General features: G+C 35.5%; 1 protein-coding gene across 3 annotated transcripts in view; it reads right to left on the minus strand.

The window, feature by feature from the left end:
* The window catches only part of LOC121739336 (cyclin-dependent kinase 14), a 127,077-nt gene that overhangs the window by 90,877 nt on the left and 17,961 nt on the right, over positions 1 to 18,239 (minus strand). The window contains exon 1 of one of the 3 annotated variants that reach the window (XM_042131731.1): positions 8,096 to 8,274. The exons of the other annotated variants lie outside the window; for them this stretch is intronic. Coding sequence (XP_041987665.1) covers positions 8,096 to 8,156 — 61 coding nt within the window. The 5' untranslated portion in view covers positions 8,157 to 8,274. Of the gene's footprint in view, positions 1 to 8,095; positions 8,275 to 18,239 lie in introns of those variants that run through there. 3 annotated transcript variants of the gene reach the window in all.

Raw genomic sequence — 18,239 nt, forward strand, 5'->3', positions numbered from 1 at the left:
CATAGCTGTAGCAGATCCCAATATTGTGTAAAAAAAAAACATTTCTCTAATCGCATTATCCAGGAAGTAAATTGAGGAATACGTTTGTATGGAAAAACAGTGTTAGCGTTTCCTCTTAAACATACATCAACGCTAGTTTATTGACAGCTTTGTAAACAATGAGAGATCATAATTCCATCCACACAGAATATCGCAAAATCCAGGAGCATCATGTATTACGGCTTTGCGCACTCGAGTCCAGTTCGCAACAAATTAATAATTCTCATTTCTGGAATCCGACGGGATTAAATGATTTAATGTGTACGTTTTATTGTTGTATAATGCCGTACTTTATGGCGCAGTAAACAGTGAAGGGTCGTTACTTATTCCAAATAAACAACCGCTTCGCTGGTACAGCAGGATAAAAACGTAAATGCCGCGTTTGAGTCTTGTGGATCTGTGTTGAGAAATTCGTTGCAGAAAAATGTGTTATGATGAGAAGCAATTCCAGCCAATATGTACTTCCAGTTCCAGTCCTGTTAGACATTTCAGGTTGCAAAAATTCGCATCAAGCTAAAAATTAGGAATATTGTTTAGAATATGATTACAATTTATGATATTTGAAAGTCTCCATAGTTCCCCTGTACTTATGGATTTTTTTACCCAAGGTCAAACGTCCAAAAATTTTTTTTTTTACGATTTTTAGGAAGGTAAGGCTTTTCATAAAAATGCCTGAAACAAAATTGTAGGTCATAAAATTATCTACACAAAAATTATACATATTTTTTTCCTACGAGCCACCGTTTTCGAAATATTATAATGATTCAAAAAGTTGTTAAAGTTGCAATCGTCGCAATTTTTTTTTCCACATAAGGCAATCATGGGAAACTTTCAAATTTAATGTTTAATCATGTTCTAAACAATTTTACCGATTTTCAGCTTTGTGCGAATTTATGTAACCTCAAAATATTATGTCTAACTTGACTGGGGTATGAAGGCGCGCAATGTTCAATATCAACCCTAGATGGCCAATAATATTACGCAATATTATTGTAGGTCTATGCGCCCACGATATAGTTAGAAAATTTTAAAAGCTCAAGCAGAGAATTAATTCTGGGTTTGCCTCCTTAATCATCCCATATATCTTGACATTTTAAAATAAATATAATCCATTTTACAACGCCTACTTATGCATTGAAACTAGCACGGTTGTATTTTCAACACGGCTCGCTTGAATAGAACTTTAGCAACTAACTTTATGTAGAATACAGTCGGGGTTTCCGGCCAGCTTATATTGTAGTGAGCCACACACAGAGAATATCCGACCGAGCGAATATGCTCGCCCGGTCCGAAGCCGAAACTTCGCTAGCACAATCCAGCGTTTGTATTCAGAATATAATATGTTGTACTACAGAATTGAAATTAATATGTTTTATTTGCAATCATTAGTCTGCATTTCCACCAGAGATGTGATGCGAGAAATGTGTTTTTAAGATCCAATAGCATCGCCGCGCTGAGCGATGTCATGGCAAGCTCACGTCAATGAAGCGATTCTATTGGTTCTTAAAAACACATTCCTCGCAAGTCGCAACACATCTCTGGTGGAAACGCAGCCTTAGACATAGAATTGTGCTTGAGAATCGCGTAGTCAAATTTTCGTAGGAATTTTTGCCTTCAAACAGCGCGATGGTAGTATGGGAGCATCCCTAAATATTTACTATATTTTTAGCATTTATTGTTATAACGTCAACAGAAATACATAAGCTGCGAAAACTCCAACTGTCTAGCTATTATCGGTTCTTGAGACAGACAGCGAATTCTCTGAAATAGGGTTTGCTTTTACTTTTACGGAACTCCTAAAACGAAGTATTGTCAAGATTATCTTGTACATAATCAAAGACCAGTTTCACACAGGAAACAAGAGATCAATACCGCGGTCGGCGGCACGAACGACGTGTAATTGCGATAACGACTTCCCTCTCACAGTCATTTGTGAGAGAATTAATTCTTAGACTTACTATTATGCTGTTAAAAATTTGTGTTATAATAGCTCACACAATAATTTCGGAGTCGGTAGCCTTCCTTCCTTGGAAGCCAGCAAGCGGAATCTCTAGTAGGAAACTTAGTAGAACGGAAAACCGATACGAATAGCGGCAGATCAGTGATCAGGATTTATAACCGACCACCGAATCGACCATCCAAACTAGCCTAACCCTAGCCTAACCTAACCCTTTACACCACGGATCTGCAGAGTTACGGCAACACAAAAGGTGCTATTCCCCAGGAACTACTTTTTTATACGTATACGAAGTCGCGGTATCATCTAGTTTATTCATAAAGGAAGAACAAGACCAAATATTTGGACCCCGATTTAGCTCAAATTCGAAAATTTCTTTGATGATATTCGACGGAATATGTATTTAATTTTATGAGAGAAAAAAGCAAGTTCAAAGGTTATTCGTAATATTGCAAGGGATTTGCTTCATACAAAAAGAAATTGAATCCTTATTAAAATTTACTGAACATAATTATTATGGATAACAACATAAGGTTAAAACAAACATGACGAGTTAGATGAACAACCTTTTACTTTTTGGAAGTCGTTTAATTAAACGACTTCCAAAAAGGAAAACCTTTTTAATAAGGTTTCATTAAAATCTTTAAAATTCCTATTGGATTGTAAGACACTTGACAAATTATTATATTCATACACTTCGAACATATTCATCTGGATAATAATTTATGATGGCCTTACACAAGCATGGCATCAGAGGTTCCCATACTTTACAGGTTATAGAGCCCCAAATTACATTTTAATCCAAGGAACCCATTTTGGGAAACCCTGATGTAGATTACCCGGTAAAATGCCTATGACATTACTCGTTTATCAGACTTTGTTCAAAAGGTTTTTACCAAAGCCCTTCCTATGACATCAAATTGAAAGGAATATCAACTTATAGTTGCCTCTACACACCTTGTAAGTCAACCTTGCAGCTGTCATGTATTGCATTGAATCTGAGGGATTTATTGTGTATTGCCCACCTGCATTGTCCGTTTCTGAGCAATGGGCGACAATGGATGTCTTGACCCTTATGCCAGTGACAACTAAGATGAAAACTTCGGACAATATGACGGCAGTTTCCGCATTCAGTGACTGAAACTGTTCCTTTGAGTTTATGACGCATGCATCAGGTAAACGGCTATAAGCCTTGTCTATGGAATTGTCTCGAATTAGGAAGATATGTAATCATTTTCATCCTAATGAAGTAGAAAAGAATATTGTTTTTCGGGCATATCTAAGCCGAGATTTATTATTGGTTCGATATAGTCCGTCTCCTATCAAACATTTTTTAATGAAGTGTCAAACCAAGGTATAAGTTTTAGGTGTAAATGAAAACGCTGTATTTGTAGCTTAATACGACATGGACTGGAAGGAAATGAAGCTGCATGAAAGGTGCATTAAAATGAGAAGAATATGTTGCATTAAAAGGTTAGAATCGGGGTACCTACACATCTATATATTAATACGTGAGCCAAAAACTTTGTATCCCTTTTGACGAAAAATGGGGAAACGTAGGTGAATGACATTTTTGCACAGTTATAGTTTATATGGTGAAGGAGTGCAACGAGCTAATATTATTTTGAAATTATACTTTTATCATACATTTTTAAGAAATAAAACATTACACACACTACAACACACACTAGTGTGTGTTGTAGTGTGTGTAGTTTCCTAGTGGAAAAATGACAGATTTTTGAGTGACAAGCCTATACTTACAAATTATACTCTTTTATTTATGGTTGAAGTCTGTTGTTATCAAGGTGACAAATTGAAAATGGATTATAGTTTTTTTTATTGAATCTTAGATACTATAAGACAATGCTTACACGGCCAGTCTGAGATCAGCTGAGTCCCAGAGACGAGAGTAGAAAAAAAAAAATTCAGATAAAGGCAATATTTTTTTTACAAAATATTGGTAGTAGTCGTTGAAACTAAGGTCGAATTTCGACCATTAGGCGATCTCTAGTCTTTGAAATTCCGCAACGGAAATTGCGGTCCCAAGTGATTGAAAGGAAGGCTAACCGAATTAAACACTGTCGGAGCCGCAGGGTTAAGCTTTTCTATACAAAACAGCAATATTATGTGTTCGTTACCGGAGCACTCATACAATATGTACAACGCGCAACGTACACGGTCTGCGCCTCTGAATATTTGGGACACTTTACTGCCTTAGTAGTTAGAATTTATTAAATTTTCCGTGCACCCTACAGATTTTCCTTCTTTCGCTTACATATTATTGAACCTACATATTATTGAAACAATGTTTCTTCACTACATAATACAGTCTCTACTTTCTATTTCAATTAATAACTACGTGCTATGTACAATTTTCGTAAACAGCATTTATAACTTTTGAAGACAACCCAGCTTAAAGGCTATTAACGACGTACAAAACTCAAGGTTTCGGGTTGGTTTCAATAGCTTTTGAGGCTAACCCCAGAAGCTAAAACAACAAATTGGAAAAAACATAATTAATAGTGCTGATTAATATCGATACAGTAGCTTAAGCCATACCACTGGAGTCATCAGCACAGCAACGTGAACAAGTCCTCCATCCAGCATATATATCTAGAATCTGTCGCGTTACTGTGTAAATCACCACTAACAACGCGTAACGCCGCCACGGTCGTTGGCCCCGAACCTGTCTGAGCCACCAAGGCCGCATAAGACGCGATTCCCAAACGACGGGTAAAAACGGTAGAAGTGTATAGTTCTAAAACGCATGTAGAGTAGAAAAATATTGTACAGTAGTTAAATGGATAAATATGGCGAAGAAAGATGCGACAGTACGCCCAGAAGTAATTTCGCGGAGCAACAGAGATTAGACAGTGGCAGTATCCAGGATAAAAGATTATTAGTATAGAACTATATTTAAATCTTTAACTGTTTAAAGCACTAGCTACATTACAATTTACATACCAAATTATTTTTTAAATTAATAACAATAAAGAAAGAACGCACGGTGTATTAAAGTAATACACTAAATAAGTAGGAAGCTTGCATGTAACTCACAAAAACAGCGACCATACATACTGGTTTATCTCTCATTAAAGTACAATTAGCATTGACACCGCCAAACGTAAGGTCAATATTAATTCACGTCTCTCTGTATATAAATATACTGAAATATTTAACGTAACTACGAGGAAGCAGATTACACTCCCCTAAATACATACACCAAATTCATATGCAGAAACCACAATTAACGTTTATTTAAGTATAGTTTAAGCACACGGAAGGCTGCGAAATACCGCAGCCTTCCGTGTGCAGGCTGCAGATGTAGCTCTGGTCATATATGCAAATACTCATCAATTTATTACCCATCAAAACAAAATATTCAAATGTTATGAAATTAAGCGATGTGAGATTTATAATGTAAGTGTCTATGTTTAAATTTAAATAGTAGTTTGAGATTAGTAAATATAATGTAAATTGAAACATTCCAATAACACTCAAGAGGAAAGTAACTCAATAAATTTCTTACACGGTAGAAACATATTTGAAATCATGACTAACACTTATAAGCTTGTATGAAGCAATAATTTCTTACATTCCACTTTTGCTTCCGATACAGGTGAGTTCATTTATCAAACGTTTCCGCGAAAAGTTCCTGATCCCACAACCTTGGTCGATTCCACATAAGGCGCACAACAAATTCAAGGCACACTCAATTATACATTATTCATCGGTACCTGACAATGCGAAGACTTTGCTGGCGTCAATATCAATACCAAATCTTTAAACAATGCTATGAGTTAATCGCAATTTCAAATTAGTTTTTTAAGGTATGTCTTCAATTGGTAAACGGTTCTGTAGAAAATATCATTTTAAAAGACGGAGACAAAAATTATATGACGTTTCATCTAACGCGACAGGATGCAGCTACCGTAGATTACCATGTAATTGAGGGTTAAACCAGAGGTCAACCACCGTAAGCGTGCAAGAGATGAAGAAATATCGTAGAGTAAAACTGTGTCTTGTTTAATGTTACACATCACTTTAAACCTTCACAAAAGAAGATTAGACAGGTAGCAGCTATGGTAGTTGACTCTGTAATTTACGATTTAATCCTTGGACCGTGGATTCTTGGAAATCTATTGTTATTCTATTTGTTGTCGCGATCACCGGATCTTATGGGGCTTGATAGGTTAACTAACAGGTCAACAACCATCGTTAGGGTGGAGCAGCAAGTGACGATTAAACATATTACGTAGAGTTCACAGAACAATAATTATAAGGTGGCAAAACATATCAATCGAGATCTTCAAAAAAGACGAAGAAGAAGAAACGTCATTAGCTACAGGTTGCAGCTACCGTGGATTACGATGTAATTTATAGTTTAACGAGAGGTCTATAAACCACCGTTAGCGTGGAGCACCGACTGCCGAGAGCGGCAGGTGATAATGAACCGTGTTTCGTGGAAGCCTAGATTAAGAGCCATCGTCATAACTGTGATTTGAAAAATATACACGTATTCGATGATAACTAGCAAAGACGTTTGGAAATTGGAATGAATCTTCAGTTAACAGTGTTTTTTATAATCTGATAAATTTGGTTTTACGGTAATTCATAAAAAATGTTTTGTTGGATTACGCCTACATTTCATATATAAGCAATAATTATCTCCAAAATATTTTGAGAAACCATTACAGTAGAATACTTTTGTTGCAGGCGTTTCTAAAAACCCTACAATGATACCCAGTGTCATTCTCACGACCAAGACGAATCTAATAATCCACACTCAAGCTCAAATCCGACACCCTGAAGTCAGGCTTACACTCCAAAAACGTAGCTCTCCTTACACAATCTGGTAAAAAGTAAGATAATAATATCAACAAATTGTAGGTAATAGCCGAGTCTTACAAACCCTGTTCATTATAAAACTTATCTTCAGAAACAATTTTACATTCTTATAATAATTATCTGATAATGAAATACCTTATTATCCCAGGCATGTTTAATCAGTTCGGAGAAAATTGGATCGGAATATTAAATTACATATTTTACAGTTTTCAATTATTTCTAGTCTTTTTATCTTTTATCTCTACCTGTTGGCTCTAGTCTGCTGCTGACATTTAATTACTTTGCAACCGCTGCAAGAGATACTCAAAAATGTATATTTTGTAATTCAATTAGTGTTAATATTCCTTCGATTTTGTAGTTTATTACTTTTTCATCATAACTCTCTCGTCATTATTTATGCTGAGTCAAATACCATCTAGTTTATTTGAAAGTTAGTCGATTAGCCCTACATCATTTATTTTTTTCCAGCAAAAGGTAATTATTTTGCTAATTTTGATGTTTTCCCAGATTTTATGAAATTTTGCTTATCAATAATTACGTTAATTATAATTGCAGGTTTATCGTTTATTATCAAACGTACTTAGTCAACCTAGATAGCGTCAATGGGCGTCAAATGCACGTATTCAGTGTTTATGTAACTAACAAGATATACACTTACAGAAACACCTCAAGTGTTGTGAATATTACAAATAGATTCAACCTTCCGTTAACGAGGTAGGATTTTTTTGTCCAGGCACTTTTCATACGGATCTACTTTTTTAATTCCAACGAAATGTGAGAAAGATAGATTATTTTATCGAATTAATGTGTCATTGGATATCCATGCCGTGCCATATCCATCCACTTTAAATAATTAAAGCATTTTTACTAGTAGCATTGTGAGCTTTTGTCCTTTTTCATCATAATAAGATGGACCTTAAATCTTGACAATGAAATATTTAAACTTAATATAAGCATTACTGTGATATTTTAGTAGACATCTTCAACATCTACATTGCATACCTACCTATGCAAAACTTATTCCTATCACTGCCACAGCCAGAATAAGCCAGAATAAGTTTAAAAGATAAACGCGCAAACTTGAGCTAAAACTACAAACTCTATGGCTTGTAGAGAATTCCAAGGAACGAAAACTTAAAGTTCCTCAAGTGATACAAACTTAAACGGTTAATTTAAATAGCAGGCCAGAAATAAACAGGAAATTGTTGTTACAACACTCAATCTAAGGATATGGGTCAAACAAAGAAGTACCTTCTGTGATCGTAGGCAACACGTTCGCAAAGTTAACAATCCCAACGCTTATGTGACTCATTCACAAATCACGAATTCACTTGTATATTACTGACACATATTTGCACATGCACACACCATTTCACATGCTAGGTACACCAACACATGGGCTGCGCGCGCGCGTGCGTTCGGTGCGGTGCGCTGGGCTCTACTGTCTTGCGTTAGTCGTTACCGACTTACCGCTTTCTGTTATCGGTGTCGCACCGACTGGTTTTGTTTCGCAGCCTACATGCATTTTTGTGTGCAGGTTATTGGAATTGTTCTCAATTGATGCGCGAATACGTTGTCATGGAAACGTACAAAATAATGGTACTGCTTTTCAGTTACCTAACGAAGCCTCGAAAGAAGGACCTAAAGTTAAGGTCAACTCTACAGTCTACATATTTGAATTTTGGCTTAAATTTAAACAGCAATTGCATATTTTATTGTAACTTCATCTATATCGATACTTCTTAAAATCTTCACAACCGAGTGGGTAGATCCAATACCCATGCATCTACCTGGAAGGTGTAAGTTAGGCAATAAATTCACCTTCGGAGCCGGCGTCGGAATATTTTACGCTACGCCTACTACGTTACGAACTAAGCAACTTCGTGTTACGCCGTCAATATATAATATCTATTAACAACTTATATAATATGCTCTATCTTTGATTACATTGAGTGTTCGTGCTTGCATTTTTAAAATTGCCACTACATCGCGCTACCGCATGGTCAGTATACTCATTAAGTGTCTCTACCTTCTCTTAGATTCTCCTTACCTTAGATTCTCTATCTTCGTCAATGTTCATACTAATGATGATAGTTTTGAACACAAATAAACCCTAGACTCCTCTAGGAGTCTACGGTATATTTTATTGATAGTCTAGTGTCAATATATACATGTACAGAATATTTGATTTTCAGTATTCCGAATTTAGTAATTCGCTACAATGTCAGACTTTTAAGACCTACCTATACTGCACCTGCAATAGGGCTGATGATGATCATCTCGTGATGATCAAGTCACTATCATACGTGCTCACAATACTTACAGATTAGACAAGTCGTTTAATTACATAATTATTACATACACTGATAAATATGATACGCAGCCATGAAGTCTGACCATAAAACACGTTTTCATTAATTTACAAAATGTATACAAAAACTATTTATAAATTACAGTGACTATATAATGAAGAATATACTATATAGAAAAAAAACGTCTACATTCGTAAATCATCGCATATCTAATGTAATAATTATATTAGGTACATCCTACTAATATTATAAAGACGAAAGTTTGTTTGGATGTATGGATGTGTGGATGTATGGATGTTTGTTACTCTTTCACGCAAAAACTACTGAACGGATTTTAATGAAACTTTACAATAATATAGCTTATACATCAGAATAACACATAGGCTACAATTTTAACCGACTTTCAAAATGGGGGAGGTGTTATGTTCGTTTTCTTATGTTTAACGATTACTCCGCCGTTTGTAAACCGATTTTCAAAATGTTTCTTTTGGTATATAGAGTATCATGCCAATTTAGTATTATATTCACAAAAGTGGTGATTTGATGAAGGATCCATAAGTAATCGAGGGAACTCCTCAAATTTTATAGGGAAACGTGTGGTGACTTCGGTTTCGTGAGAAGTATTCTGAGCATATGCTACCAACAAGTAAGATTTTGCACCGAGGTATACCTGGTATACCGTGGTTCAGAAGGTGATGAGAGAACTCCTGATTCTTTATAGATAAAAGTTTGGGAGTTTCGGCGTTGTTTTAAGAACGGAAAGCATATTTATGCTACTATGCAAATTACATTCATCGTCATCATCATCACTATTATATTACACTATGCGTCGTCGATTATGAGCCTATTATGTGTTATTGGTACTTTTCATAGTCTTTTAGATCGAGACTCGAGTTTGTCAAGCGATAATTTAAAAAAATCTAATTATAAACCTGAAGAGTATGTTTGCTTGAACGCGTTAACCACAGGAACCGATATAATAGGTCCGATTTAAAAACTTATTTCAGTGTTAGATAGCTTATTTATCCAGTAAGGCTATAGGCTATATTATATGTATCTTAGCGTGATAATTCACGCTAAGACTAATACGACCAAAGAAACTCAGGAAAATGTGGGGAAAACGGGGGAAATATTAGGGTTTATCTCACGAACTACTGGAACAATTTTATGGCAATATTTGGCACAGATATACAGTAGACCACGTAAAGAGAGTAGGGACATAAGTTATTTTTTATGGGAAAATGTACGGTTTCCGTAAAATTCCTAATTTACGCGGGCGAAGCCGCGCGGGACATCTAGTACCTAATATAATTATCTATATATTAATACGTGAGCCAAAAACTTTGTAACTTTTTGACGAAAAATGGGGTAACGTAACGTAGTTTACATGGTGAAGGAGTGCATCGAGCTAATATTAATTTCAAATTATGCTTTTATTATACATTTTTTTAACAAATAAAACATAACACACACTACAACACGCACACTAGGAAAAATGACAGATTTTTTAGTGACAAGCCTATACATATAAATTTTATTCTTTTTTTATGGTTGAAGTCTGTTGACAACAAGGTGACAAATTGAAAATTGATTATATTTTTTTTAATTTGAATCTTAGATACTATTAGACAATGCTTACAAGGCCAATCTTAGATCAGCTGAGTCCCAAAGACAAGAGTTGAAAAAAATATGACCAAGTCAATATTTTTTTACAAAATATAGGTAGTAGTCCTAATGACGTTGAAACTAAGGTCGAATTTCGACCATTGAGCGATCTCTAGTTACATTAGATAAGCGATGATTTACGAATGTAGACGTTTTTTTTGTTATGTGACATCACGCACATTATGATATTCGTCCATATAATTTTTGATTTAAAATCTTTTACATTTAGTTTACGATGATACAGTAAAACACTTACGTAGATCGCTCCACATTTTCGCGAAAGCGTGCATATTCTGAGCACGAAAACGGGAGCATGCACGGTTTATGGACTTACTAAGTTTTTCCTGTTTACTAGGAATAGCGAGACATTGCTCTTATATAATATATTACATAAGTATTACGATAATTTTGTAAAAACTTTTTACCTTCAGCATTTTTGCAACCAATTCAAAAAATATTTGTCTGTCTGATAATTCTTCAGATCTTTTTAGTGATTTAGATACAAAATAGACGCTGAAAACCTATAGACTCTATCTCGCCTATAAAAAGAAAATAAACAAAAGTTCATGTTTTAGACGTAACTTAAAAATAACAGAACAAAAACATTAAAAACAAACTCTGAGACCTTCAAATAAAAAAAAAACTTAATTCTTAATTCAAACCTAACACCCACGCCAGGCTGTCAGAAATCAGAAGTGGGATGCGCCTTGACCCACCGAACTTACGGCGACCCAGTTACGCTTTTAAATTCATACTAAATTCATAGAGGCGGAGTTTTCCCTAGCGTAATCCCGTTACCAAAGCTCTATTAAAATTGGCGTAAAGTTGGCGGCCTGACACGAAAATTATTTCGTTCAGGTCGACTTGCGCCGGTCTGAGATGAAGTTAATGCTTTGTTAATCGTGTTATTCGCTCTTTGTTTATGAAAGAGATGGTTTAACACAGGATTAGCTGTACCCCGGCCAGTGTAGGCCTTATATTTTTTAAGCTTAAATTGAGCGAATTCATAGATAGGCTAGGACATACAAGGGTCGAACGATCAAATCGCCACAAAACAATGCCAATGAAGGCACAAAAGCTTTGGTTTTTGGTCTCTTTACTCCCCATATTTCGAATATTATAACTCTTATGGAATGTTAGACATTAGAGCGCGAAATTAATCTCGAAGATAAAATGGCCGTGAACATTTTTGGTCGCAAGCCAAAATCAATAAATGACATAAATAAACTTAATAAAAACTTCACATACGCTCTTCATAATGTACTGCTTTCGATGATCGGCATCTGGTTAAAAATACTACATTTGTATTCAAGCTTGTAGATTCAGTTGATTTGGCTTTACATGATACACTGCTCGTGGACAGCATACTCAAAAGCATAACATTAAAATGACAAGCAGAAGAAGATTGGGTGCAGAAAAAAAACAAGAGTCGAGAAAACCGGTTTTGAAGATAATCGTCAAAACTCCTTATAACATGAAGTAAAGCAGAAGTACCTTCACAAACATTTCAACTGAATTTTCTTATCTATACTAATATTATAAAGCGGAAGAAATTGTTAGTTTGCTTGTTTGTTTGTTTAAACGCGCTAATCTCAAGAACTACTGGTCCGATGTCAAAAATTCTTTCAGTATTAGATAGCCCATTTATCGAGGAAGGCTATAGGCTATATTTTATCACGCTCAGACTAAAAGCAGCGAAGAAATAGATAAAAATGTGGAAAAAACGGGACAAATTATTTGAAAGGGCTTATCTCACGAACTACTGGAGATTTTTTTCTGTTATTTGACACAGGTTAGAAGTAGACCACGTGAAGGATCATAGGGTATTTTTTGTGGACTAATTTGTCTGAGAAATATCTAATTTACGCGGGTGAAGCTGCGCGGAACGTTATATTTCGCGTGGTCCCGACATCACGTGTAAACGGCTGGACCCATTTTGCTGAAATTTGGTATACTTTGAGTATACCAAAGTTGAGTGAGTCCCGGAAAAGTAACTGTTTACTGCACAATATACTTACATGATTTGCGCGTAAACTATTCTATTTTGATGGAATTTGGAGATACTTTGAGTCTCGAGAAAGGACAAGGAATACTAATTTTGTTCTGGAAAATGCACGGTTCCCGCACAATAAACTTTTATGATTATCGCCTAAAGTCTTAACTATTCAATCTATTTTGATGAAATTTAGTATGGCAATACTTTCAGTCTCGGGAAAGGACAAGGGATACTTTTTATCCTGGAAAATATACGGTTCCCGCACAATAAACTTTTATAATTCTCGCCTAAACTTTTTAATCTATTTTGATTAAATTTGGCATGGAGATTGGAGATACCTCCGAACAGGAAAATAAGGATACTAATTTGAATCTGGGACAAGGAATGTTTTTTGTCCCGGAAAAATGTGCGGTTCTAACACAATATACTTTCTAATTTGCGCGTAAGCGACTCAATCGATGTACGGGAACAGCTATAAAGTCCACGCGGACGAAGTCGCGGGCAACAGCTAGTATCATATAACTTAACAAAAGGAGACCATAAGCAATTCTATGGATTGTAACTTTCGCGATGACTCGCCAAACGTAACTTGCAGCTTCAACTTCTGAAGTTTATCGGTTATAAATTGGAAAGTACGAGAACAAGACGTGAAGAAGTATGGAATGAGACGAATGAATCGACGGTCTTAGTTTATTTTACTTACATCGTCGTCTGGATTAACGGAGTAAACACGAGCGTTTACTATATAAATACAGACGTATTATGAGCATCTTTCTGGGAATTATCTTTCGAAAAGTGTGACAGCCATGAGTAATTATGTAATTTTACTAATTCACCTTTTTTATTTTTGCATTATACAATATAACTGTAACGTAAGGTACTTTTAATTAGAATTTATTACCTAGGTGACACATCAACATGTTACCATCGCATGAGACTACTTTGAAAATGGCATTTTGTAACTTCCTTAAATCACAACCTCCTATCATCTTCTATGGCATTTGTCCTACAGTACTCCTCCTCTTAACTCTATAGCCTTGTACTAGGACACTATTTTACACTCAAATCATTAGAGGCAGCCTTCGTCTCACATTCGGTTGATTTTTCATTCATTCAGTTTGATTTTCTCTTGGCGTCACCACTACAGAGCAGTGGTAAAAAAAAATCAAATTCTAATAGAATGACTCACAACAATCGAAATGGAACTAACTATAATGTTCGGTCAAGGTTAGGTACTTATAAAACGCTGAATTCTGAAAGTTCTGCACGAACATCTAATTAAAAGTAATGCCGACGAAAATGTGGTAACTATTAATCGCATGAAAAGTTTTTTTTTTTAAGACTCAGTGGTGTAGCTCAGTGGTGGGCGCGTTGGTAGCTCACGCCGGGGTCGCGGGTTCGAATCCCGCCGACGGAACAAAAAGTTTTCAAAGTTCCTGTCATGGATGTGTATTAATTATGTGTATTATATAATAAAAATCTTAAATATATGTATAGTATAAAAGTATAAAATATATTTCCGTTGTCTGGTACCTGTAACACAAGTCCTTCAGGTACTTACCACAGGGCCAGACTGACGTGGTGTGAAGCGTCTTATTATTATTTAGTACTAGATAACGCCCGCAACTCCGTTGCACCAAAAAAATATATCGCGCGGGAATTGTACATTTTTCCAGGATAAAGTTTCCTTTGCCCTTTGAAAGCACAAAGGATAATTTTTGATATTATTATGTATACTTCTTTCCCAGCTCTAAAAGTATCTCCATAACCCAAAATCGGTTCAGACAGACAGACACAATAATAAGTATGGATTAAGATGCCATGTTTTTCTTTACCACAAAAATCTTACATGTAAGTGCCTATTATTAAATAAATACCTGACCCTAAAAAATATACGATTTCCACGGGATACAGTAATTACTGTAGACGTCGCAGTGGAAAAATCATTGAAATTTTCCAGGATTTTATTATGGCGGTTTATTTTCATAAACATTTTCCGGGCGGAAACGCGTCGGGAAACGTAAGTGGTTTACAACCGTCAACCGCGGTTACGGCAAAGCGGTCTGCGAATTAAAATATACCCTCATATAATTTGTTTGAAGTTGCTTTAATCACGAGTACCTAGTAGTACCTACTTAATTTTTGCATTACAACTCATTTTCATCAATAATTATTATTATTTATTCCCGTAACGTTGTTATTAATCAAATATATTTCTTTAGTCCTGTCTATAAACCTTATTTTTGACATGACTTACTGTTCGTCCTAGTTTATTAATTTTAATTATAGTCTAAGAGCTAGTGTTCGGCAGAGTAACAGTAAAGTAGCAAACTCTATATTAATGCCAGGTATAATGTTTCATCTGCCGTTGATGCAATAGGCATTTTCATGGATTCGCTATCCACTACGAGAGTTCCTACACGGTTTCGCAAGCCTAAATAGAGAACTTCCCAGGAACTGCACGTTTTCTCGCAGTAAAATAGTCTATGTCTTTCCCCATGGCCTGTGCCAAGTTACACAAAACTCGGCCCAGTATTTCGTGAGATTACTGCGTTCAAACTGAAAAATTGTTCCGCTTTATAAGTGTAGACTGTAGATAGTAAGTACAAACACTATAGTGTATAGTTGTATACCTGGCATTAATATGAAGTTTGTTACTTTACTGTAAGTGTCTATACACACTAAGCCGAAGTTACGCGGCGTAAATTCCGCATGATCACGCCCGCAATGTATTTTATATTACCGATGCCACATTATTCCGTAGCGTTCCGTCCATATTTTGTATGCGTTGACGTAATCACGCGTAATTTACGCCGCGTAACTTCGGCCTAGTGTGTTTAGACACTAAGTCTGCCGAACACTCGCTCTTCGTCTATTAGTAATACCGTAAAACACACTTATTGGTCAATTTTGACATTCGTATTGAAGATTCACTACATACCTGAACATATAAACACGTGTGATTAATCACGTGATTGTAAATATTGATGAACTAACGACCGCGTAACGTGATAATAGCGTAATTCTCTATTTACGGATTATTGGCATGTTATTTGTAATGCATTTAGCTCCTCACGTGTGTTTGTACGTTAATTGTGGAAATGCACCTGAACGATAATATCGCTCTCACGAGTCAGATTACAGCGAGAGGTATTTACTAATTGCCTTATTTAATGATGTTCTGAATACGATAATGGACTAAGTAAGTATAGTAATCGCGTAACTAGCCTAACAATCGAACTCAGAGAGATTTTATGGTAAACTTTAATTTTGACATAAACTGCATACATTTTCTGTTTAACTCTTCTAGACCTGGATCCCAAAAGAATAAGTCGGAGTTAGTCGGTCAAAAAGTATCATGATATAATTATGTCCTTTCCTGGGAAAGGACATTATATTATAATATGATACTTTTTGACCGACTTTCAAAAAGGAGTAGGTAATGCGTTCGGTTGTATGTATCTTTTTTTTTTGTATGTTCAACGATAACTCAACCGTTTGTGGTCCGATTTTCAAAATTCTTTTTCTGTTGTATAGGGTTTAACTCGAATTTGGTACCATGTTCACAAAAGTGGTGATATGATTATGGGATCCTTGAGGAATCGAGGGGACTCTTTGAAATTTGTATGGAAACATATTATAGTGATTTCGATGTTTTCTGAAGCACTCGAGGTAAATGCTACCAAAAAGTGAGACTTCGCACCAGGTTATATACCCTGGATCCGAAGCTACCCAACAGAACTTTACCTCCTCCTCATTTACGAAATACCTCCAAATAGCTTTACTTTTATATAAATTTACTTCAATATTTATTAATTATGATATAACACCCGGAACTTCAGTTCGCAAAATTCCGGGATAAAAGTATAATATTTCCTAAAAAGTAAAGTATTTCCGGTTACAGACAGACAGACAGACATTTTTACACATTATGAGTGAGAGAGTGAGAGTGAGTATAGCTCCATGTAGAGCTTCACAAATTCGAAGGTATTCTAAGTACATAAGGAACTACTGAGAACCTAAGGTTTCATCCATATTGTGATAGTAAGTTGTCTTATCGCTCTGGGATCTGGGTCTAACAGGTAGGTACTTGACTAGGTATATGACCAAAACATACTCAATTGTATCCATACTTTAATAATATTCACTACATGTTAGAAAGGGGAGGTACAGTCTGGATATGGACAGACAAACAGACGGACAGGCCGAAATATATTTGCTATCGGGTCCCGGGTTTTTACCATTTGGGTAAGGAAACAGGGGAAAATTATCCATCTTTGTTATTATACTATGCACCGTCGTACGTATTTGTCCGTGTCAGCATACTGCATAGTATGCTGACACGGACAAAGTCGCGGGCAACAGCTGATAGAAAATAAATTCTTGCAATATCGCATTGTTTTCTAAGGTGTTATATTAATTTATAAAATAAAAATAACGCCTTTGAAAAAAAAGCAACAAAGTTATTTTTAAAACGTGTGATAATAGTTTTGGTCATTGAAAAGTGTCTTACACTACATGATACTAGTTCAGAACAATAATCTACAAATTATATATATAAATATTAGCCATTTGAAAATAAGTAAAGAAAGACTCATTTTTACCGACTTCCAAAAAGGAGGAGGTAATACGTTCGTCTTTTTTTTTTTTTTTTTTGTATGTTCAACGATAACTCAGCCGTTTGTGATCCGATTTTCAAAATTCTTTTTGTGTTGTATAGGGTTTAACTCGAATTTGGTACCATGTTCACAAAAGTGCTGATCTGATGGTGGGATCCTGGAGGAATCGAGAGGACGACTCCTTGAAATCTCTTTGGAAACATATAGTGATTTCAATTTTTTCTGAAGCATTTAAGGTAAATGCTACCAAAAAGTAATATTTCGCACCAGGTTATACCCTGGATCCGAAAGTACCCAACAGAACTTTTGAATTCTTATAGATCCAGATTCGGGGATTTCGGCGTTGTTTAAACAACTGAAAGCATAAGCCAACACATCAATTTAATTGATCATCATCATCACAATCATAATTATGCCATGGGTCATCACATTATGACCCAATTATTGATGCTTTTCGTGATATTTTGCATCGAAGCAGATGTTTTTAAAAGCTTTTATTTAACTTGCTCAGTGTGTATGTAAGTATGTATGTTCGGGTGAAATTTTGGAACTCAATTTTGAAGTAGATAATTATATTGATGATTATTTCACTGTTTGTAGACCGATTTTCAAAATTATTGTGTTGTTGTATAGGGTATAATCTTGATTTTGTGTAATAATTACGAAAGTGGTGAGCTAATGATGGGATCTATGAGCAATCGAGGGAAATCCTTGAAATTTATCAAAAGAATCATAGTGGTTAAAATGTTGTTTCTAGTAACTTAAAAATATGTTAAGAATAAGAGAAAGTTCATGCAAAGGTG

This window comes from Aricia agestis, chromosome Z, assembly GCF_905147365.1.
Source record: "Aricia agestis chromosome Z, ilAriAges1.1, whole genome shotgun sequence".
NCBI classification, from domain to species: Eukaryota; Metazoa; Arthropoda; class Insecta; order Lepidoptera; family Lycaenidae; genus Aricia; species Aricia agestis.